General features: G+C 44.5%; 1 protein-coding gene across 2 annotated transcripts; it reads left to right on the forward strand.

Moving 5' to 3' along the window:
• The first annotated feature begins 2,240 nt into the window (after nucleotides 1–2,240).
• LOC308230130 (N-alpha-acetyltransferase 20) lies at nucleotides 2,241–6,438 on the forward strand. 2 transcript variants are annotated; one of them, XM_080634662.1, is made up of 6 exons: nucleotides 2,241–2,375; nucleotides 2,521–2,545; nucleotides 2,622–2,712; nucleotides 4,314–4,449; nucleotides 5,465–5,610; nucleotides 5,946–6,438. In XM_080634662.1, exons 1-6 carry the CDS (start codon nucleotides 2,323–2,325, stop codon nucleotides 6,029–6,031), a joined length of 537 nt encoding a protein of 178 aa, XP_080490788.1. In that variant the 5' UTR covers nucleotides 2,241–2,322; the 3' UTR covers nucleotides 6,032–6,438. The 2 variants fall into 2 exon arrangements, with proteins under 2 accessions (XP_080490788.1, XP_080490787.1); XM_080634661.1 differs by having other exon boundaries at nucleotides 5,465–6,438.
• Nucleotides 6,439–22,441: the final 16,003 nt, after the last annotated feature.

Genomic DNA, 22,441 nt, shown 5'->3' on the forward strand with positions numbered 1-22,441 from the left:
GAGCTTGGTAGCAGTCCTTGAATGCTAGCCAACTATCTTGGGCCCCTTTACCTTCGAACAGCCTTGCCCATGGGATTTCCCCCAGCAATTGTTTGAAAAGGCCAAAGTTTGCCCTGCTGAAGTCCAGGGTTGCGATTCTACTTGCTATTCTGTTCATGCCGCACGAGATCCTAAACTCCACCATTTCATGGTCACTACAACTGAGGCAGCCCTCAACCTTTACTGCTTCAACTAGACCCTCCTTGCTAGTGAGGATCAGATCCAGCAGTGCTCGTCTCCTAGTCGGTTCCTCCACCATTTGCATCAGAAAGTTATCATCAATGCACTGGAGGAACCTCCGGGACTGTGGATGGCAGGCTGAGTAGTCTTTCCAGCAAACATCAGGGAAGTTAAAATCCCCCACGATGACCAGGGTCTGTGACTCTGAGGCCGCTCTCAGCTGCCTGTAGAAGGCCTCATCAACTTCCTCACCCTGATCTGGTGGCCTGTAATAGACACCTACAACAGTATCACCCCTGCCAGCCTGCCCCTTAATTCTCACCCATAGACTCTCAACCTGCTCCTCATCTGTGCCAGGACAGTACTCAGTACGTTGTAGATGCTCTCTCACGTAAAGAGCAACTCTGCCACCTCGCCTGGCTGGCCTGTCTTTCCTGAAAAGGACATAGCCATCTATGAGCACGTTCCAGTCATGTGAACTGTCCCACCATGTCTCTGTAATTGCCACCAGATCATAATCTACTGACCGAACACAGGTTTCTAGCTCCTCCTGCTTATTCCCCATGCTGCACACATTGGTGTACAGGCATTTCAGGGTGCAAGCTGAGCACACCCATTTCACCCTACGGGGATGGGAGGCCTCCCGGTCCTCATCAATTCTAGAGTGCTGCCCCACTGGTGCCAGCCCAGCTACAACCCCATCCCCCTTCAAATCTAGTTTAAAGCTCTCCAAACGAGCCCTGCCAATTCCTGTCCCAGCATCCTTCTACCCCTGCAAGATAAACCTTTCCCACGTATCACTGTCTGGACTGGTGACTTATAAAACCAGCCGTTATCAAAGAATCCAAAACCCTGCCTGTAGCACCAGTCTTGAAGCCAATCATTTATGGACTGAATTTTTCTAATTGATCCCATGTCATCATCTGAAAATTGAAGGAGTGCAGAGAAAATCACTTGAGCCCCTGAATCTTTCACCATCCGTCCCAAGGCCTTGAAATCTTTCTTCATTCCCCTCAGACTATGGGATGCAGTTTCTTCCCCACCTGTCTGGAAGATCAGGAGTGGGTAACAGTCTGTCGAGTGCACCAGGTTGGGGAGCGCCCTGGTGATATCCCTGACTCGGGCTCCAGGTAGACTACAAACTTCCCTATGATGAGGGTCTGCTCTGCATATTGGGCCCTCTGTCCTCTCAGAAGGGAATCACCTACCACAATTACCCTTCTTTCTTTCTTATCAGAGGCAGTCTTGAGGTGTGGAGGCAACTGCCTCTTCCTATGTGACCTTGTAGAAAGGCTTTGTACCACATCCTCACCTACCTCTTCTTCAAGATCCAGGGCCTCAAACCTATTACAGAGGGGCACCTGGGGAAGCATTTCCTAGAGAAGACGTGTGTTATCAATGCCCATAAAGATCCCAGGCCAAGGGCTGCCTTTTTTTTTTTTTCTCCTCATCTTTCCTTTCCCACCCCCCCCCCGCCTCCCTTTCTTCCGGGGTTTCTTCCCTGCGTCCTTCCAGTCTTAGGGCCTGCCTCTTGGGCATCCTTCATTCCAGTTTTGACGGTAACTTTCTCTAACAGGCTGTAACATTTGACTGCTTTCCCTCGGTCTGCTGTACAGCATCTACGTCACGGTAGCACCACAGGGCTTCTTATGCGCCGGCGTTTCCCCTTCTCTGGGAGCTGTCTGCGCCGGGCGCAGTGTCGATCTGTGCGGCCGAACCGTACTGCCTGGGGCCCGCCACGGGGATACCCCTAGGCGCTGCTCAAGTTCTCCCTACCGCTGCGCCAGGCTCCGAGCGCGCCCCAGCCCCACAGAGGCGCCGCTCCGCGCTGCGCCGAAGGCGGGCTCAGCCTCCACAGCCCGAGCCCTCCCGCTGCTGCTCCCCGCCACCTCTGCCCACTAGAACCCCCAGTGGCAGCTCCCCCGGCGACCTTATATCGCCCCACTTCCGCCTCTCCGTGGCGGAAGGGGCCTTTGGGCGGTGGGAGCGCTTCCGGGGCGGCTGTGACGACGGCTGGAGCTGTGGCGATAGGTGTGGTAGCATCACCAGCACTGCCAAGCGGCACCACCAAGCACCACCACCGGCATCGGCACCGGCATCAGCATGACGACGCTTCGGGCCTTCACATGCGATGATCTCTTCTGCTTCAACAACATGTGAGCACTGGCCTGCCACGGCCCGGCCCCGCCGAGCCCAAGCTTCGCCTCACTCGGCCTTGGCTTCCCTCAGGCGCCCCGGGAGCCAGGGGCGCCGCTCGGCGGGCGGGGCCGGGCCGCGGTGACCGCTGTTCTTCCCTCGCAGCAACCTGGACCCGCTGACGGAGACCGTATCCTTCCCGCGGCCGGGGGGAGCGCGGGGCGCAGCGCGGGCGGCCGCAGATTGCTCCTTAACCGAGCGCCCAGTACGGGATCCCATTCTACCTGCAGTACCTGGCGCACTGGCCCGAGTACTTCATTGTCGCCGAGGCGCCCGGCGGGGAGCTAATGGGTTACAGTGAGTGCGGGGTCCCGGCGCTGCCGTCTCGCTGTGCTGCTTGTTGGGGGGTTATAACGTAGGAGCTTTTCCTGCTCCTCACTTTTTCCAGCAGGGAAGAAGACTGTCGCATAGCATCTTCCTGTTTCATACCTTTCTTAGGGTATTAGGTAGGACTCACAGCAGCAGTTTTTGGTTTGGTGTTGCTAGCCTGGCAAGGGCTCTTGGCTGTGGTAGCAGGTTTTACACAGTTACAAGCATTTCTGTAATCATAGAATCACAGAGTCATACAATAGTTAGGTTTGGAAAGGACCTTAAGATCATCCAGTTCCAACCCCCCTGCCATGGGCAGGGACACCTCACACTAAGCCATGTTACCCAGGGCTATGTCCAGCCTGGCCTTGAACACAGCCAGGGATGGAGCATTCACAACTTCCCTGGGCAACCCATTCCAGTGCCTCGCCACCCTCACAGTAAAGAACTTCTTCCTTATATCCAATCTAAACTTCCCCTGTTTAAGTTTGAACCTGTTATCCCTTGTCCTGTCACTACAGTCCCTAATGAAGAGTCCCTCCCCAGGATCCCTGTAGGCCCCCTTCAGATTCTGGAAGGCAGCTATGTGGTCTCCACGCAGCCTTCTCTTCTCCAGGCTGAACAGACCCAACTTTCTCAGCCTGTAATCCTCAGTCCCTGCACTCAGCTCTGACCTCACGCTGTCAGTCATCATAAGTAGAAATGCTGAGCTTGGGTTTGATGTTGTCCTGTAAGCTCTGGAACTGGGTGTCTATTGTTTATTTGCTGTGGAATATTTGTATTTTGCAGAAATCATTCCACATGGAAACGTTGGTTTATTCCTTCCCCCCTGCCTCTGTCCTCCCTTGGAGAGCAGAATAAAGGGTCTTTAAGGGAAATAAATTATTTAACATAGTAAAGCTTAAAGCATTTGCTGTACAGAAGGTTTCTCTGTACCTACCACATCAGTTGCTTATTGGCAGTGACTGATGTTTATAAGAGTACCATGTAGAAGTGTGAGTTTTCATTAGTGAACTCACACTGGTTTGGCTCTGTGTAGAAAGGAGAGGAAATACAAAGAAGCATCCAAAACACCCCAACAGCCTCTTGGTTTTTTTCTTTAAACATTCTGTATTCGCAGGACCTTGGCTTCTATTACCAGGTTGGCAAACCTTCCCAGGCTCTGCTCCTCCACAGTCACCAAAAGTCTCCAGCAGTTTCCAGGATGGTGACCTAGTTTTGGCTTTCCAACCCTCTATTCCTCCATTATTTTAATTAGCTCCTGGATTCTGCTCAGTTAAAGACTGACAAGAATTCCTTAATTTGTCATTTGTCAGTCATGCCTGAAACAGGGATTTTCAGAATATTTGTGGCAGTTTTTTCCTTTTTTTTTTTTTTTTGCACTATCAAGGAACAACTGTAACGCTTGAGCAAAATGACATTTGTAGTGGTTGCTGAAGCACTGAGTGATAACATAGACATCCCTGTGTGAGCCTTTACCACAGTTCTTGCAACGTTTGTTTATACACTGGGGGGTGTCTTGCTGAAGGTGTAGAATGTGGTGCATTGTTCTAAAGATGTTGCTGTGCTGATGCTGTCTGTGTTCACAGTAATGGGTAAAGCAGAAGGCTCTGTGGCTAGGGAAGAATGGCATGGACATGTTACTGCTCTCTCTGTTGCACCAGAATTCCGACGGCTGGGTTTGGCTGCTAAACTGATGGAACTTCTGGAAGAAATTTCAGAAAAGTGAGTACTATCCTTAAATTTACCTTTTAAAACTTAAAGATTGAATTTATCTTTTAAACTGATCCTTCTACAGACACCTGTTCATGACTTAGGTATTGGATTTGCATGAAGCATGCCAAGAATTTTGTTTTAAGTAATGTTCTAACTGACTGAAATTCCCTGTAGCTAGAGAAGATTTAAAATGTTGCTTTGTTCTGTAAGATTTCAGGGTTCTATGAAAGCTGACTTCCCAGGGTGGGCAAGAATTAGCCTGAATTCTGATAGAGATACTGTGTAAAAGGCCCTTTTCTTCACACAAAAGAGCTTCATGAAACATCAACTGCTTTGTGTAGGGCCTCAAACACTCTTGTTCAGTAATCATGAACTCCATGTGATTCCCACATGCAGAGTCTTGGAAAAATTTTGTAGGGCAAACAGTATCTTAGCTCTCTGTCCTGTGCTTGGGTGTTTGTACCTCCTGAAAATTTAATTTAGCATCAGATGAACCCATGGGGGAATGTCCTCTCTCGTGCTGGTGGCACAGCCCCATTGCAATCATTAGGATCAGAAAGTAGTACCACGTTTTGAAAAATTTGCCTTGTTAGGAGAAGGGTTGTCTCCTGTTGAGCAGCTGCCCAGTTGTGACTCTTTCCATCACTCCCCCTGGCCGTGCACTTGGAAGGAGGCAGTTCCTAAGTCAGTGCAATCTAAAATGTGGATTAATATTTTTTTTCTTTTATATATAATTTCTTATGGCTGTCAGGCCTGTGTGGGTGTTCAACTTGTCCTGTTCTTTCAGTTCATAATTCTGAACCTGCAGTGGCTGTAAAGGAATGGTCAATGACAAAAATAAAATGAAATATGTACTAGATTTGTCCCTTGGTAAAGGAATGCATCTATTATCACAGCGTGACAGATGTTGGATTAGTGTTCCACATCAATGGACCTGCTCTTGATCTGATTACAAGTTATGGGTTATTATTTAGAAACACGTTCACTTGATGCTGCTTACTGTGATTTTGGGATTTTTTCACAGAAAGGGTGGATTTTTCGTCGATCTCTTTGTGAGGGTATCAAACCAGGTTGCAGTAAATATGTATAAGCAGCTAGGCTACAGTGTCTACCGAACAGTACTTGAGTACTACTCTGCTAGCAGTGGAGAGCCAGATGAAGATGCTTATGGTAAGTACTTGCTTATGGTAAGTACTCAAGCTGAATGGAAAGATTCTCATGTTGAGGGTTCCTGGGTTTGTTTGTATGATTTTATTATTTATATAAAACAGGAGCTACGAACAGACATCTACCAGTGTTGCAGACACCCTAATTTCTGTATTTAACCTTTCAGCCATTTGCTTTCCATTCAGTTGAGTTTCATGCAGTGTTATATTCCAATTTATAACATTGCTGCTGAACAATTAAAACTGATCTTACTGCACTGCAGAATTCATTCACCATGGCTTTGTGCATTGGCTGTCTTACTAGAATAGCTTTTTTTTTTTTTTTTCCTTTTACTATAGATATGAGAAAAGCTCTTTCCAGAGATGCAGAGAAGAAATCGATTATACCTCTGCCTCATCCAGTGAGACCAGAAGACATTGAATAACTAAGCTGTGGTCCTTGGGCAACAGAAGAGTGTCAGGTTCCTTCTATACCCCTGGCCCCCAAGAACTGATGGATGAGAAATCTTAATCTCAATGTTTTTCCTCATGAAATACCAAAAAGCAACATTGAGAAACTTACTAGTGCAGCTCTGTTGGTAATGGCTGCATACTCCTGAACTTACCCCATTATTTTTCCTTTCAAATACTGGAAATTGAGAGACTATTAAAATGGAATTACCTCATGTATGATGTTTTCTTGGTTTTCCTTCAACCCCAAAATAACTGAAGTCAGTAACAGTAAAAACTCTTCACGTGCATTTATTCACGACCAATGAAAACACAATACAATATCCAAGAAGCACAGCAGGGGAAAGCAATGTATTAATACTGGCATAGAACATGAAGCTGTTACACATGTAGAAATGTCTTTCCCCTCTTCATGGCACAGGCCTGGGACTGAACTGAGGTTTACTGTTGATTTGAAAAAGCCAGACAACCAAAGCAGTTGATGCTTTCTTTCTACCTTGGACCAGATTCAAGATGAGCTCTGTGTTCTGGGTACCCCCATACTTGCCTTAACATGCTGTGTCCACTGAAGTAATCTGTGGTTAAGATTTATTGGTTTTTTCAACTCTTCTTGCTCAACTTCAAGGTCAGTGTAGGATTTCTGAGGAACGTGCATCTTCAGCATCTTCAAACAACCCTGTATCTAACACTCAAGATGGTTAATGGAGAAGCATGGATAAATGTGGGTTTGGCAGAAATGAAATTCAGAGAACAGAGTATTAATTTGCCATACAAGATAGGATTATGACTAAGCAGTATCAAATCTTGTGCACATAATTAATTTACCTTACTCCTGTAAGCACGTTTTTCCCTCTGTTTTATCATGGGTTTTACAGTCGTTTGTACCCTGCCAAGAAACAAATACAGGCTAAGCCACTGTGGTGGGTAGTTCCATTCAAGGTGGTAGATTATTTACATTTAATTATCCACACTGTGTAATAAATACTGGGGTTTGGTCCTGGTTTTCTTCCATCCTTATATCCAGCTTCCCATCCCTTTTTAGGGATTTTTCCGTCTGGTATGCAGTCTCTCTTGTTCCTCTCTTGTTCCTAGTCCCCACTCCGTTCTCCATCACTGTTTTGTTGTCTCTTGTTTTTTTCTTCTTAAGAAGTGCCCTGTGACTTTTCCTTCACTCTCCTATTCCTCTGTCTTGTGCCATGTCCAATTTTTGAGGCCAAGGAATTGACATCAGGAGTGACAGGTTGCTAGAAGCAGGTCCTTCATCCCATTGCTTCTCCATCACTTTGTTCCTATCTGTATTGCTTAATCCTTCTTCCCTGTTCTCTGTCCTACTTCTTTCTGTGTCTGGGTTTTAATTCGCTGTCATCTCTTGCTCTTCCTCAGTGTGGTTGCTTTTATAATGTTCTTTCAGTGGCTAGTTTTATATCCTCACTGTCTTTTATGAAATTTTTCCCCAAGTCCTGCAGAGCAGGTGCACTCAGGGCTGCTCACTGTGCATTACAGTTGGTTTTCCCCCAGTGCTGTCCTCTCTGTCCCTTTTTCTCTCTGTCATTGTCATGCTCCCTGTGTCTATATTTAACCCCCCATCTCTGTCCTGCAGCCCATCACTACTGTTTTCCTCTGCTTGGGGCAGGAGCTGTGGCTGCTTGGTTCCATTCTGCTCTGGGACCAGCATTGGGCAGGTGGGTGGTCAATCCCCTAGCCGGAGCCTCTGGTGTTCACAGCCAGCTGAAGCGAGTTCAAGGGTGCTGCAGATACTCTGCGTGGAACCCAGAGAAAAGGCAGATTTGCTGCTGGTGCAGAAAAGCTGATCAAAAATTGCAGTCAACGGAGCATGCCCTGTACCTGAACTGGTCCCTTGATAGGTAGGAATGTTTTACTTGCAGGTAAAAGCATGAACTTTCATCTATGATAAATTAAGAACTGCCTGTTAACGTCTTTTGGACTGTTTCTTCTCTGTTTCATCATACTAATTTTGTGGGCAAATTTGAAGTAGCCTTTTGGTTTTATATGTATAACTAAATTTCTAGTAATGTGTGGTGTCAGTATAGTTCAGTTTTGAGCACCTAGATGCCAGTAGAAATGTAACGAATGTATGTTCCAAATGGCTATTTTTGAGAAACGTAAATATTCAGGAAATCAGGGTTGTGTGTGGCAAAACATGCCCCTCTGTCTCTGTGTCCTGCTGAGTAAATGGTGTCAGTCAATAGCAGGTCCAGTGGCAAGGCTGTCATTGCCTACTGTCAATATTGCTGTAGTAGTGCTGCAATATTTAAATCTAACAGATGGGTTCAGAAATAGGAGAATGCCATGCCCTGTAGGGGCTATGAATGCTGACCCTTTTCTCTGCCTGCCTCTGCCACGCAATGGAGCTGGTTTATTTTTTTATTCCAGGTCTAAATGTTTTAGGACATGTTGCTTCTGTGTGCTAGTAATTTGTGTTGCTGCTTTTTTGTAGAGTTGGAGTTAGGGATCACTTTCACTATGGTGAAGTGTCAAGATACGGGTTTTGGTTTAAAGCCTCAGAAACCATGTTCACTGAACATTGACGTTGGTGAAACTGATGTTGCATGCACTGCCATGCTCACTGGGATGCTCAGCAGCTCCTTGTAGAAACAACAGGCACATGTGGGCAGGCACAGGGTTGTGCTCTGAGTTTGAGAGCGTTAAGTATTTTAGCTGTTGGGAGATGGAATAGAGCATGTGTCTGTTAAATCTTAGGATGGTCAGAAGCTGGGAGGCAGCCTCAGTTGTGCCCTTTAGTGGCACAATTGCAGTTGCAAAAGACCTTGGCCATTTGGAGAAGCGGCAAGGAGGCATTTGACAAGGTCAGATGTGTTGCTGCACACTTTAAATGAAAAATATCCAACTTGGGACCAACAGGGTGAGGAAGTCCTGGCTGTACATAGGCTCAAGAAAAAGTGTGTGGGTATCTGTGCCCCTCACCTTTGTGTTTCTGCCAGAGCAGTTCTACTGAAACTCAAAGGTGCTAGTGAGTTAGAGGCAGGGTTGTCTAAACAACACAAAGCTCTAGCAGCCTCTATCACCATCTGTAACAAAGATGATGCAAAATACTTTTACCTCAGCTTGGTTGTAGTCTTCACAAAGCTGCACCAACAAGTGAAGGTTTGGATTCCTATCCAGCCTGATGTTACAGGGTTTTTTCCTCTCTCGGCCTGATGTTGGCTGCCACCATTTCTCTGCAGTTGCCCTTTGTTCCATCATGAAAGGAAAAGGAAGAGGGATGCATCTATAGAGGTCTGCAGGCACTAGTTATGTCAATGATGTGTGTCTGGATTTTTCCAAAGGTACTTGTAGTATGGACTTTAAGGTTGACATCAAAACTGTGCCAACTCTCCTTCTCTGTTTTTTCTATGGAATATTTTTAAGACAAATATTTAAAATAAGGTCTGTTGTGGAGCATATGATGCTATGTGAAGCTTACTCCCCTCCATTTATTGCCTCCTGTTAGCACAATCTTCTGTTTCTGTGCACTTAAAATTAAATGATACTGTGAAAATATTGCAGTGCTGAAAGAGAATAAGAAAGTGTTTGTAAGAGTTCAGATGTTCACAATCAAAGTTTTCTGCTTTTTCAGTACATAAGTTTTTAAAAGAGCTTGCAGTAGTACTTGAGAACCTTGCTCTAAGGCACTAGCATCTGTACTAGAAGCAACCAAGGTTGCAGAGGAGCCATGGACCCAAGGGGATAAATTGGTATTGCTTCTGTGTGTTTTCCAGACTTTCCGGAGAAGCATTGGCAGCCTTGTAAGCAGGGATGCTGACTCTGGATGTGTTTTTGGTGAGTTGTTGCTTCAGTGGTGTACTTTTTCCTTATCCTATGATGTGTAAATTTTTACTTCAGTTGGAAAGAGATTTCTGGAAGAGAAAACTTTCTCAAAAAAATTGTATTTGTGGAATTCTCCATCAGAGGGCATCTTCAGATCCTTTCTGCTCTACCTCACATCCCTTCTCCTGTACCTGCATCCCTTCTTGCTCTTCCAGGTAGTAAACTCATCAGCAAGAGGACTTTTCACCTTCTACAAAGAAAGAAAGCCCATTTCCTTCCAAAGACACAAGCACAGCGCAACTCCCAGATGTTGATGGCATCACTGATTTTGTGGTTTTCAGTTTTAACAGTTGAGACAGCATAAAAATATGTTCCTCTCTGCGTACTTTGAGACAGCGAAAAGCATTGGCAAATCTACCAGTCCTTTTTGGCAGCCTGATGGATTGCAGCGCTGGGTATTTTATCTCCTTCCTTCCCACTCCTCCTGCCAAGTAAAACCATGAGGGGATCTCTAACCTCACCAATTGTTAGAATCATAGAATCATAGAATAGTTAGGGTTGGAAAGGACCTTAAGATCATCTAGTTCCAACCCCCCTGCCATGGGCAGGGACACCTCACACTAAACTGTGCCACCTAAGGCCTCATCCAGCCTGGCCTTGAACACTGCCAATGATGGAGCATTCACAACCTCCCTGGGCAACCAACTCCAGTGCCTCATCACCCTAACAGTAAAGAATTTCTTCCTTATATCCAATCTAAATTATATCATCTCCCTTTGATTGCATTTGTGTATGTTCTCTTTTTTTTTTTAAACATGCTGAAACATAATTTGGGATCTCTGTTTTTCAGGTGACTTGTTGCAGGCATCTTGTGATGCTCAACAGATACCCACCCCGCTGCCCACAGGGACTGGGGACATTGTGCACTGAGGTGCCCATCCCATCATGGGAATGGAGGGGGAACGTCACAGAGCAGAGCCTGAGCAAGAGCCATGGCACCATCCTCCACAGCCTGTGGGACAGGGGCTGTGGGTGCTGTCTCTGTAGTTTCTTTTGAGCAGAGCCCCCTTTTTCTTAGGGGCATATGTACCTGTGTAAATGGCAGTTATGAAAGTAATGAAGTAATAAGCTGCTCCTTGGGGCAGTTTTCTTCATTTTTTGCAGGTGTTTTTTGGGTGGCGGAATAAAAAGGGTGATGTGGGGGAATCTGGGGATGGATGGTGTCATTTGGGGCACCCCAGCATCACTGTACGGGCAGATGATTCAGCAGAGGAGCAGATGAGTAGAGGATGGGAGGCCTTCCAAACAGAGGAGGGTAACAGCTTGATTTGGGGCTGATTCCCCCAGAATGACCTTTCCATGACGGGCCATGCCTGTGGAGCTGGAGCTGCTGTGTTGGCCCACAAGTACTTCAAAACCCCTGATTCTGGGTCTGCAAGGGTTGCTGGGAAAGGTTGGTTGGGGTGATTTCATAGAATTATAGAACGGTTTGGGTTGGAAAGAACTCTTGGGGTTTTTTTTCTGGTGTTTACCCAGTGCCAGTAGAGAGGAGACTGAGAGGTCTGGGAGGCAGGCAGCTGTAAGCACACCTTCCCTGGGATACCTGCTGAATGGCTTGCTTTGCTTGTCTCTGGTTTAAATTCTGAGTTGTGAGAGTTAAATGAATCCCTTGATCTCAACAGAGCACTTCTGCATGGAAATAGCTGCTCAGGAAAGAAAGATGTTGCATCAGTGTTTCCTCTGAAAAATCTAAGTGCTTTATGAAACAGAATTGTAAAGACAGGTTTTTTTTTTTTCCCCTCACCTTCTCCCTTTTAAAAAGTAAGTAATAAGCACCCTTTATGCCCTTGTCACTGTCAGGAAGCTCGAGGATCTGCAGGAAGCAAACCAGAAGCTACTGTCTGATAACAGCTCTCTGCTGCTTCTTTCTTTTCCCATTTAGTTTTCTAATGGGGAAAAAACGTGAAGAAGCCACTGTCCAAAGGGCATTCAGAAAGGAAGGAGCAGGAGATGGGGAGTGGAGCCTTCGGGGGCAATGGGATAACTGCTTCTCCATTATGTGAATCCTAACTTCGTAGTGGATGCTTCCATGAAACCCCAGTCCTGAGAAAATTGCTTACAGTTACACACTCTGTAAAGGACGTACAGAGGAAAAGAACTATGGTAATGGATCCCACTATAACTGTAACTTAGTAAACGTTATATAGGACATTATTTCAGTTAATTGACAATCTTTTTTTGCTGACAGATTTCTCCGGAGTTAGTATCTCTCTCAGAGTTACAACTGCAAATCTGTAATATGTTCCTAATACTTGTGTGTCTTAACTGTGCAGTGAGATAATTGGTTTTGGGATAATATGAAGAACTTGGATGAAATTTTCCCTGCCTGTGGTAGGGGGTTGGAATTAGATGATCTTTAACATCCCTTCCAACTCAAACCATTCTGTGATTCTATGAAAAAAAACATTTTAATAATGTGAGTAGCTACTTGATTCACCTCTGAATGAGATGAGCCAAACTCAGCACACAGTACTCGAGTCGATGATGGAAGTGGGTGAAAGTTCTGGAGAGGCTTAAAGCTGTGAATGCTGAGGTTTATGTAAAACTCTCTTACATGTCTGCCATACGTAATGTTATATCAGTTAAATAGCAGCTTGGCCCTTTTTGGCTAGCAAAAAGGCATGGAGTTTCTTTTAAAAATGGCAGGAATTTTACAGTGTCTCAGCTGAAGGCTGATTTTGAGAGGTTCCACTAAAGAAGTGGTGTTCTCAGGAAAGTGCGTTTACTTCTCTTAACTTCAGAATAAGTCAAACTGAAGACTGCAGAGATTGACCGATGATGAGTCAGTAAAGAAATGAGTGAGTGACAGAAAGGCATAGCTACATATTTAAGGAGAAATGCATACATTTCCAAATACTAGGTTCTGGAGTTTGATTTAGGTGACATTTAACCAATAGAAAATTAGCTACACATGACTTTTGCAGACTACGGGTAACTGAGGCCTAGGAATTATTCCGGTCAGGCTTCAATTAACTGGACTTAAAATGTTTATCAGAATTTCAGAATAAGTTTCCTTCCCTTTGGCTGCACAAGCTCAATTTCAGATGCTGCAACAGCCCTTACTTGAGCAAAGTTACATGCTAAGAAAGAGGACAGGTTCCCTTCTTGACGCTTTTTCATTTTTAACCCTACAATATGAGCACGTGAGGAAGCACAGCTTCTTCAGAACAGCCAGGGCCACGGGCAGAGGGGGAAAAACTATGCAGGGTCAAAAATGTACATCTCTTCCTTACCCTGAGTGTGCGGGAGTTTGGCTGCTGGCAAGAGAGTAGCGCAACATCCGTATCCGCTGGATATGTGGGTTTAAGGGAGAGTGCATTCAGCACAACCACAGCATTTCCTGGCCTGCCCAACTAAAAGAATTGAACAGAGAAGCTGCTAGCACCAGCATGCCATTTTCCAGCTTTAACCCCTCATGTGCCCCATCCTGCGCAGCTACAGTGTTCCCAGCAGTAAGTTCTTGTGGAAACCTGTCTTAGAGGTAACACAGGAGACATTTCATTTGTGACTCCTAAAACCGTACTGCTTATTAAAACCAAAACGAGACACAAAGAGAAAATGTATATAAAAATTATTTTAATAAAAATTAAAATTTCGCTCTTCAGAAATAGGTCAAGTTAATTCTGGCAGACATAGTGTGGAAGGTAGGGAAAAATGACATAAACCCCCCTGATTTCTCTTTCTATATATTTAGGATTAAAAGTTTCCTCCCTACCATCATCTGTCATTGTGGGTGCAAAGGAAATCACAAACCACATTGCAAAACAAATTTTGGTATGCAATAGAAAATTGTAATGGAGTAATTCACAGTTTTCATAAAACTCAGAGACATTTTCAGTTCCTGGAAGGATATGGGAGAAGCACTGCCCCTGGTTTTAGCAAAGCAGATGTCAGTAAAGTCTATATACCAGTTATAAAACACTATACTGAAGGCTGCTATTAGGTGACAGCCCAAAGCAGTCCTTAGGGTGAAGGAGTTCAGGATGGAGTGTTGGTGTACAAGTCAAGAATCAGGAGGTGTGAAGGAGGCTGGAAAATAGCTAATATTAGCATTTTAATAACATAAGAGAATTGATTTCCTGTTTTACTGCATGGGTGTGTTTTTGAGAACAGCGCAGGCAGAAGAGCACTCTTGAGATGCTGAGACAGAGAGCTGTGTGCCATTTAGCAATGAGATTGGTTCAGACTGCCAGAAATTCTTGATTGGATCCAGACAGTTTGCGGATATGTTTGAAAGGCTTGAGGAAGAAGTATGAAGCCAGTTGTCCTGCACCTGGGCAGAGCGATGAGCGACAGGAACGTGTTGCACAGGCCATTGCTCGAATTTTAATGACTGTGAGGTGATTCTGGTTTTCCCCATAGCATTAGAAAACACTGCTTTCCACATGGTTTTAATTTCTTAATGCTTAGTCTGAATTATATTCACTACTCAAAGACCATCTACTTTATGGGGTTTTTCCACAAACCACACCTGACAGAAAAGCATTTCCTCGAGACGAGGAGCACAGTTCTTTTTGACAATGGACTACATCCTTTTCATTACTTTCTAGAAACAAAGAAGTTGTATAACATTTAGTATTTTCTTCCGACGTATCTGCTATTATGGTTCTTACATCTGATAGCAAAGATCTGGGCTGACGAAAAGCAGTCTTTGAAACAGGTGGTCCACTTGTCTTGCACAGGCACGCTCTATTTGCACTGTTGAGCGTGCATCCATAAATCCCGTTGTTCCCTATTCCAGGAGGGTTCCAGCTCTCTCAGACATTACTCTTAATGCAACATAAAGTCCAGGAGCGCTTCCTCTCCGGAACTGGGCAGTCACAGCTTTTTTGTAGCACAGTAACAGCAAATTACTGTGGTATTGACTCGGTTTGATCAGTTTTTGTTTAGAAAGTGGGTAACAGGAAACCAATGAGAAGTTGAATATCCTTCCCCCTTGGGGTTTTGGGTTCTTTTTAGTACAACTTCACTGAGTTACTGCAGCCATGTATTCCAGCATGAATGAATGTATCGTTCTTCGCTTCCTTCTAACCAACTTTGTGCCTGCATTGCAAAAGCTCAGCCCTCAGTGCTGAGTCCAGATTTCTGAAGATCCGTGCAACCTGTTTTCTATGTCAACTTCTGTTAGCATGCACAGCCATTCCCTGCTAGATTAAGAAAAGCTCTCCTGCTGGGATGCTAACGTGGTTTTACTCTGTTGCTGCTGTATGGATATGTTCCTCCAACTAGGCTCAAGAAATACTCATTTAACTGAGTCCTTCAGCAATGTGAAGTGTTTTGGCACGCTGAAAGTCTTGTTAACTTGATACTACCCTTGACAGCGCTTCTTCCCAAAGAGCCTCACCAGATTTTGGGCGAGTTCCCCCTTTTCTCTGGTTTTGTCTGTTTATTTTATGGTGGTGGCTGTTGTTCTTTTCCCCCTGCTGCTTTTTAAAACTGTCTCCGTGGCTTCGTGTGCTGTGACATTTTCTGGCATTTACTCGAGTCTCTAGGGATAAGCCACAGACAGAACACAACCGTGCTCAGTCAAAAGGAGCAACGCATCAGCCAAATAAACCTTCTCAGCTCTCCTGGGAGAAACCAGGCTGGGTGAGAGACAGCAAAGATTTCTTCAAAATAAAGGCAGGTCAGGCTCAGCAAAACCTTTCGGCAGCCTGGAGTCTTCTCCAAAAAGACAAATTAATTCGCTGAACTCCTTTTAAGGATTAGTTGGGATTGTTTTCCTGCTTGGAGCAGGCAGAAAAGTTTGTCCAAAGAACAGCAATAAGAGCTATCCTATGGTGATAAGAACACTCCCCTGCCTTACTAAGAAATAAGCTTGTGCTGAAGAGCAGTAGAAGTGCCCTGGAATGAGTACAGATACGCCCCAAACTTCAGTTCTGCCAAAGCTAAATTCTGTCAGTATCCGTAATGTTTCCCTTGTCTAAAGTAATGGCACTGTACCAAAGGATCAACAGCAGCAAAAAAGGCTCGCTTTGTCCTTTATTGCAGCTAATTACTGTACCTCTTTATTGTTGATCCTGGCCTAGTCTTCCTCTCTGCAATTGCTCTGGATGGAGGTTGAATCTTTTCAAATTTTTTTCAAAATTATTGCATGTTGATTTACTTCAAAATGTTTCTGTTCTGAAAATCCACTGCTTTAGAAAACTTCAGGCAAAATGGTAGAACTGCCCACAGAACTGAATGCTGCTCACCCTGGAGCTATCTGTGTGGAAGCACAAGGCAGCATCACATACAGACACAAAGGCTTTGAAGATCTGTTTATGTGATAAAGTATGCCAAGCAATTCAGAGACAGCGGGCATGAAAAGGTCAAGGTTCCAACACATTTGGATCAGCTGAAAGATCTGAGGTCTTACACCAGGCAGAGATAGGACAAAAATTAAGGCATCTGAGTCTTAATGAAGGTAACTTTTAAAGACAAGAAGAGAGCAACAGACAAACTAGAGAAGAAAAGCAGTGTGCATTTACGAGCAGACACGTGGGATCCCAAGCATGATGTGCAATTTGAGTGACAATGTGCTATGACCATATGATCTTGCAACCAGATTCATACCAACAGAAGAGATCATTCTGCGAGTGAGATGTGATTGGGCATGCAGGTAATACCAGGGATGGATTCGCATCATGAAAAGCATAGAACTCTTTTATTCTTTTCCAGAGCATCCACCTGCTTTCATTTAATTAATGCAGATATATCTTACTGGGAGAAAGATTTTTCTTTCTCTCACCCTCTTCCACTCTGGACCATTCTTCTACCAGGCTGTGAAGTAAAACTGTATGATCTGAATGGCAAGAAACACCAAACTCCTTAGTCCTTACTTTGGAGAATGATCTCATCCATGATTTTTTTCCCCAGTTTTGTAGAGGGGATGATATTCTAGCAGTGACTTTCCAATCCGTTCCTCCAGCTTGTCTCTTGGTGCATGCTAATTGTGAACTAAAATGAACCCTCCTCAAGTCACGTACTTTTCACAGCTGTCTTCTGGAAAAAAAGTCAGATATTGCAAGGATGCAGAATCAGTGAGAGACAGGTCTGTTCCAGGGATCCCTCTTGGTAAACGATACACCACTTTGGTTTTTCCCAGAATAAGCCTTATGACCAATCCTCCTGTCCCTATGGCACTTGAGTCAAAAAGACCTTATGGGCCAGCTCTGGGCAGGCAGAAGAAATTCCAGGTGTGATATTTGCTTTCATTTTGGATCAGAAAGATACCAGAGCACTGGCACTTTACACTGAGCATTATTTTTAATCCTGTAGCATTGAAACAAAAATATTCGATGGTTGATCAATACAAAACAAATGCAAACTGGAAGATTTAATTTCAAAAAAGTTTTACGGTAAAGATTTCCCCACAGAAGACCTAAACTTGTTACTGAAATATCCACAAAGCATTTTGATCACGAGAAAATCACCTCTCTGGCAAACCAGGTTTAATCAGAAATGCTATTGCTCCATGCCACTCATGACAAATCCCCACTGGCTCACTTTCTGTTAGTTAGGTTGTAAATTTCTCGAGCAAAAAGCTGCTTATAGTTAGATACAGCACAAAGAAAGCAGACAGCACGTAGGAAATCAGTAACAGTCCTAGCTTTCATCCCTCTGGTAAGAAAGTGAGACGTGCTAAGGCCAGTCCTTGGTTCGGCTGAGACATTTACTCTTTAGTGAGTTTGTTTGTGTGGTGTTTGTTGAGAGCCATATATGCTAAAAGCCACACCCTGGCCATTTCCCCATGGATCTCTTAGACAGAAGCAGTGGAAATCAAATGCAGACAGCTGGTTTGGTATGCCCAAATTACATGACAGCGAATTAACAGAGTGTGGGGTAGCTTCAGAAGGAGCTCACAGGAATCAGAGAAGTGGCACCTTCAACCCAGTCAAAGGACAGTAGCACAGCAATGTGAAAAAACCGCCAAACATCATAGTGGTTGTGTCCTCTTTTAAAAGCTAGGAAAAGCTGTTGTGACTAGAATGCTGCTCTGTTCACCCAAGCAACTTTGAGAACCTTAAAGACACGATTTTTGTGAGGCGTAAGGGTCAAAAATGTCATCTTTTGAAGAGTCTAAGCAGCATTCTCAAGAAACAAGCTGTTTAGAAGACTTATGTCCTGTTACTACTCCCCTCAAAAGGCACTCCTGACATACGCTGCCTTGGCTGTCAGCGTTGCCAGTTCTTGGTTAAGAACATGATAAAATCATTGGTGTATTTATCAGCAGGGACAAAACCCCAAAAATTTATTTGAACAAGGAAAAAGGTGTGAGTGGGGTGTGTGTGTGTGTGTGTGGAATGGAGAGCTGAGATTAATTTTAGAACTACCAAGCTGTAAGTTGCACAGTCACAAAGCGGAGGCTGGAATGCACTTTTCCAGAGTTTGTAAAGATTCGCTTAATTTCCATAGCAACTGAGCAGCAAACAGGCAGTTTTCTCCACTAATTGCTTCTATCACCTCTGTAATGCTCTGCAGGAAGAACGTATTTCCCATGTGTCTTCTTAATCCCATGTTATTTTCATACTAAATTTAATTAAGCTCTTCTAGAGAGCAGTCTATGACATATGAGCTGAGTTTTGTTTTCCTGTCTGAGTGATGACAGAAATAAACTGCTGAGCTCTGTGGCAACTGGAATCATTTTTTCCTGAATAAATATTCCAGATGCTATTAAACACTGCAGACATTCACTTTCCCCAGCTGAATCAATACAACTGAAGTTAAGATGAAGGGCTCTGCAGTAAAGGCCTGAGTGTCTGAAGCATGCCTTCCAACCAGTCCTTTCCTCCTTTGGACGATGCCCATAGCTGCCATTTCTGGAACACCTCAAAAGCAGATTATCTCTGTGGAAATAAGGTAAATGCAAGCAGCTTCAGACGCTTCCATTTCTATGGAAATGAATCCAGAAGAATAACCTACTCTGCTGTGAAATAGGCACTAAGGATCCCCCCTAGATTACAGCACAGCTGAACACGGCTTCCTTGCGATAGCTTTTGCTTTCTGTGCTGGCTCTCTTTGTGAAATAGTATTATTTCAGGGAGGCCTCTTCTGAGCATCCTCTTTGTTTTACTTGGGACTGGTTACCAAGCAACACACGCTGCATTATCGGTGATCCAGTAGAAGATAACTTGAATGGGACACTTCTGAGTTTGGTTTTCTCTTTGCAGATTTTAAAGAGAAGACCTATTCTAGGCTAATTCCCTGTTTCTAATATCCTGCTCATTTCACACAGTCAGCTGGCCCTACTGGATAAAATTTATCAAATCACAAGGTTACCAGAGTCCAAATTTACACGTATTATGCCTGAAGACAGATATTATAATTACCAGCTATGTTACCATGCAAAGGAACTCAAAACAGGCTGTCTCGAGTGAAAACAGATATCCATTCTTCCCCCTGCCCCAGTTTTCCATTTTAACCAAGGAAGAGTTGAGAACATCTGCCTTTGTTCCCGTCTGACAAGCAGCTGTGGAGACACTGACACAAGTAAAGCCAGAAGCATTGCAAAACCTCAGCCCTCAGTGCCAAGTCCAGATTTCTGAAGACCATGCAACCCGTTTCCTACATTTCAGCTACCGGATTTTCAGAGCTGAACACAAACACCAAAAATAAAAGCCAAACCATCCTTAGGGAATAATTAAACCTTTAACGCCTGTCACTGCTCAGCATTTGTGAAGGATTCTGGTATCCTAAACCTTCCCGCTTCACCTTGTGAGGAGGGCGAGGCAAGAAAAGATCACATGACATTAGCTGATTTAAAGGTTGACGATATAAAACCCCCTGCTGAGTCCTTAATTTTCCATGTCGTATTAGCATGTTCCCCAACTGTTCTTCTATTATTCTACTCATCTACCACACACACCATCACATGGAGGGATGCAGAGGAACCAATAAGGAAGTGCATACACTCGGATAAGGCAGGGGGAAGTGAGCCATGCTACTTTTAACTGTCGTATCTCTACAGCTCGCTGAAAGCAACAACTGTGATCAACACAGACAAGCTGGGAAACATGCACTGTGCACACCAGTAAGAAGTCACTCTTTCAGGCCTCACTTCTCCCCCGGCCCCCATCAGGAGATTATGGGGAGTAAAATGAACATAAGTCATTTCTGTCACAAATTCAAGCCCTTGAGATGGCACATTTAAAACAACCCCAAACCACAAAACTCCTCCTGGCGCTCACTTCAGTTACTCCTGAGGTGTTGGGTTGTCACTTGGGCTGTTGGATTTTCTTAATTCTTCTCTGGGTTTAAGACACTACTAGTACAGGGAGACCAGTATTCCTGCTGCCAGTCACATCCATCACGTTGCGGGATTTCAAGCATCACTGCTAAGAAAAACGTCTTCGACGTGATATTGGAGTAAAAGTGTCACACCAAGGGAGAGCTACCTGTCTATGCCTCATCTATGCTTCTTTAATGTCATGCCTTTGACAGCTTAACAACAGCTGAACAGCTTCGGTCTCAGTCCAAGATTTCTAGGCTGTTTGAGTATGAGAAGTATGACATTTTAGTTAGAGGCAAAGCTTCTGATTTGCTACAAATACCCATCTCTTTGAAGCAAAGCATGAGTGCCGGTTCTGCAGCCTGTGGCTCACAGCAGTGGCTGTGTGGGTTTGAGTCTTGCCCTTCCCACTGCTGGCTCTAATGGGGCCTTTCCACAGCCTGTTCTCTCCACCCCACAAAAACAAGCCTCACATGCCAGTTTTTTTTCTATAGCTTCTTCCTTCTCTCTTTCCCCCTTGAACACAGGTGTGTGGTTTCTCCTGTCTGTCAATGCAATATAGTTATGACTTCCACATCACAATGTAGCTTAGGTCTCAGAGCATTTTAGACCTGATGCTCTGCTCTATCCTGATCAAACAGCTACCAGCTTTTCCTGGACAATAAGCATTTTTCAGGGACCAAGCCCAGGAAAAGCCACTAAGCAGAACCTCCTTGTACTAAATCAGTTCAAGTTGCTGGCCACAGCTGAAAAGGAACTCCCTTTCGTAATCCATTCACCCTTGTTCACATGAGGTAAAGAACCAGGACAACACTTCTGAATGGCTAAAGCACTCAAGACGACACTGGAATACCAGCAGAGCAAACAAGAACAGTTACTGGTGTTCAGTGAGAGGAGACACTCTTCAGCACAGTTATATTTCTTATCAGCCCAAGCACAGCTACAGGAGCTTTAACCGCTGTCTGTTCGGGCCTATTTGTCTGGAGCCCCCCATTCTTTCACTGTAGGAAGCAAATTATGTGTTTGCACCATTGCTTTGGTTTGCTTGCTGGGACCTGAAGTGCACTGCACGCACAAATGGACTTTTCTATTTTTCCCTCTGTAAAGGATAAAAAGCAACACTTCATAAAGCAATGACTCCCAGCTAATAACATCCATCAGGAAAGATTCCTCTTCCCCCCTGCAGAGCTCTGGATTGTTTGCTTACAGCTCAGCATCATTTCAGTTAGGATGATGAAAGAAAGGCACATTCTGGAACCGCTTAGCTACTCATGGTAGGACTGTAACAAGCTTCACAAGAGTGCTACTTACTGGAACAAAAGAATCAAATCCATGAAGACTGTATGTTCTCCAGAGAAGCAGTCAAGCTGTAGAACATCTTTCTGATGGAGACTCAGAATTATTTCCCAGCACAGACACGACTTAAACCTTGACCTGAAAATAGCCCATTCTCCTGTGCATCAACTGTTAAGTAATGACTCCTTTGGGGCTAGAAAGTCCCCTTTGCTCTCCAGCCACATACTGAGTGACCTATGCTACTACCTAACTTGCTGCTGAGCAATTTCCCTGATTCTCCACCGCTAAAGAAAACACCCCACAAATAGGACCAGACATAAAAATAGGATGCATTGGTGTAGTGAAGGAGTGACTTAGAGCATTTCCCTTGAAAGTTAGGCCCCTGATGCCTTTTTTTCCACTGTACCACGCTGGGTGTTTGAGCTCTTGACTAATGCAAGTTCGTGAGTCCACACAAACCCTCCTTTGTTTCTTGTCTTGGGTTACACTGTAGTGCAGTGACTAAGGAGCTGATGAATTTCCAGAACACAGATATGCACAGATACGTGGAAGTGGGCTGCAAAACACTTTGGCCAAAAGGAAGAAGTAAACTGGAAATCTTTTCTGCACCTGTTACTGACCAAAATGAAGCTGAATACCAAAGCAGAGAAGCAGTATTACACCTGCGTTAAAAGCAAAAGTAATCTGAGCAGCTGTGGAAGCATGGTTAGCAAATAAAGGTCACGTTCCCATGTCTGAGCTTAATCAAGCACAGATTCTGTGAAAGTGAGCAAAACACCAGCTGTGTACAGTCACCAGCGGCGGAAAAACCCTGGAAATTAACTAACAGAGATAGAGGGTAAGCTGGCCTTGTACTATAACAAATTGTCTCTAAATCAGGAACAAGGACCTTGAAAAGAGGATGCACATGTAAACAAAAGAAACCACAGAAATGTACCTGGAATGTACCTAATACTGTACATGCCAACCAATCACTACGGGAAGCTGTGTGTACGTGGCAGCTTGACACGATATATATCCATCGTTTGAG

The sequence above is a fragment of the Psittacula echo genome (genome assembly GCF_963264785.1).
Source record: "Psittacula echo genome assembly, chromosome: 1".
Taxonomy (NCBI): domain Eukaryota; kingdom Metazoa; phylum Chordata; class Aves; order Psittaciformes; family Psittacidae; genus Psittacula; species Psittacula echo.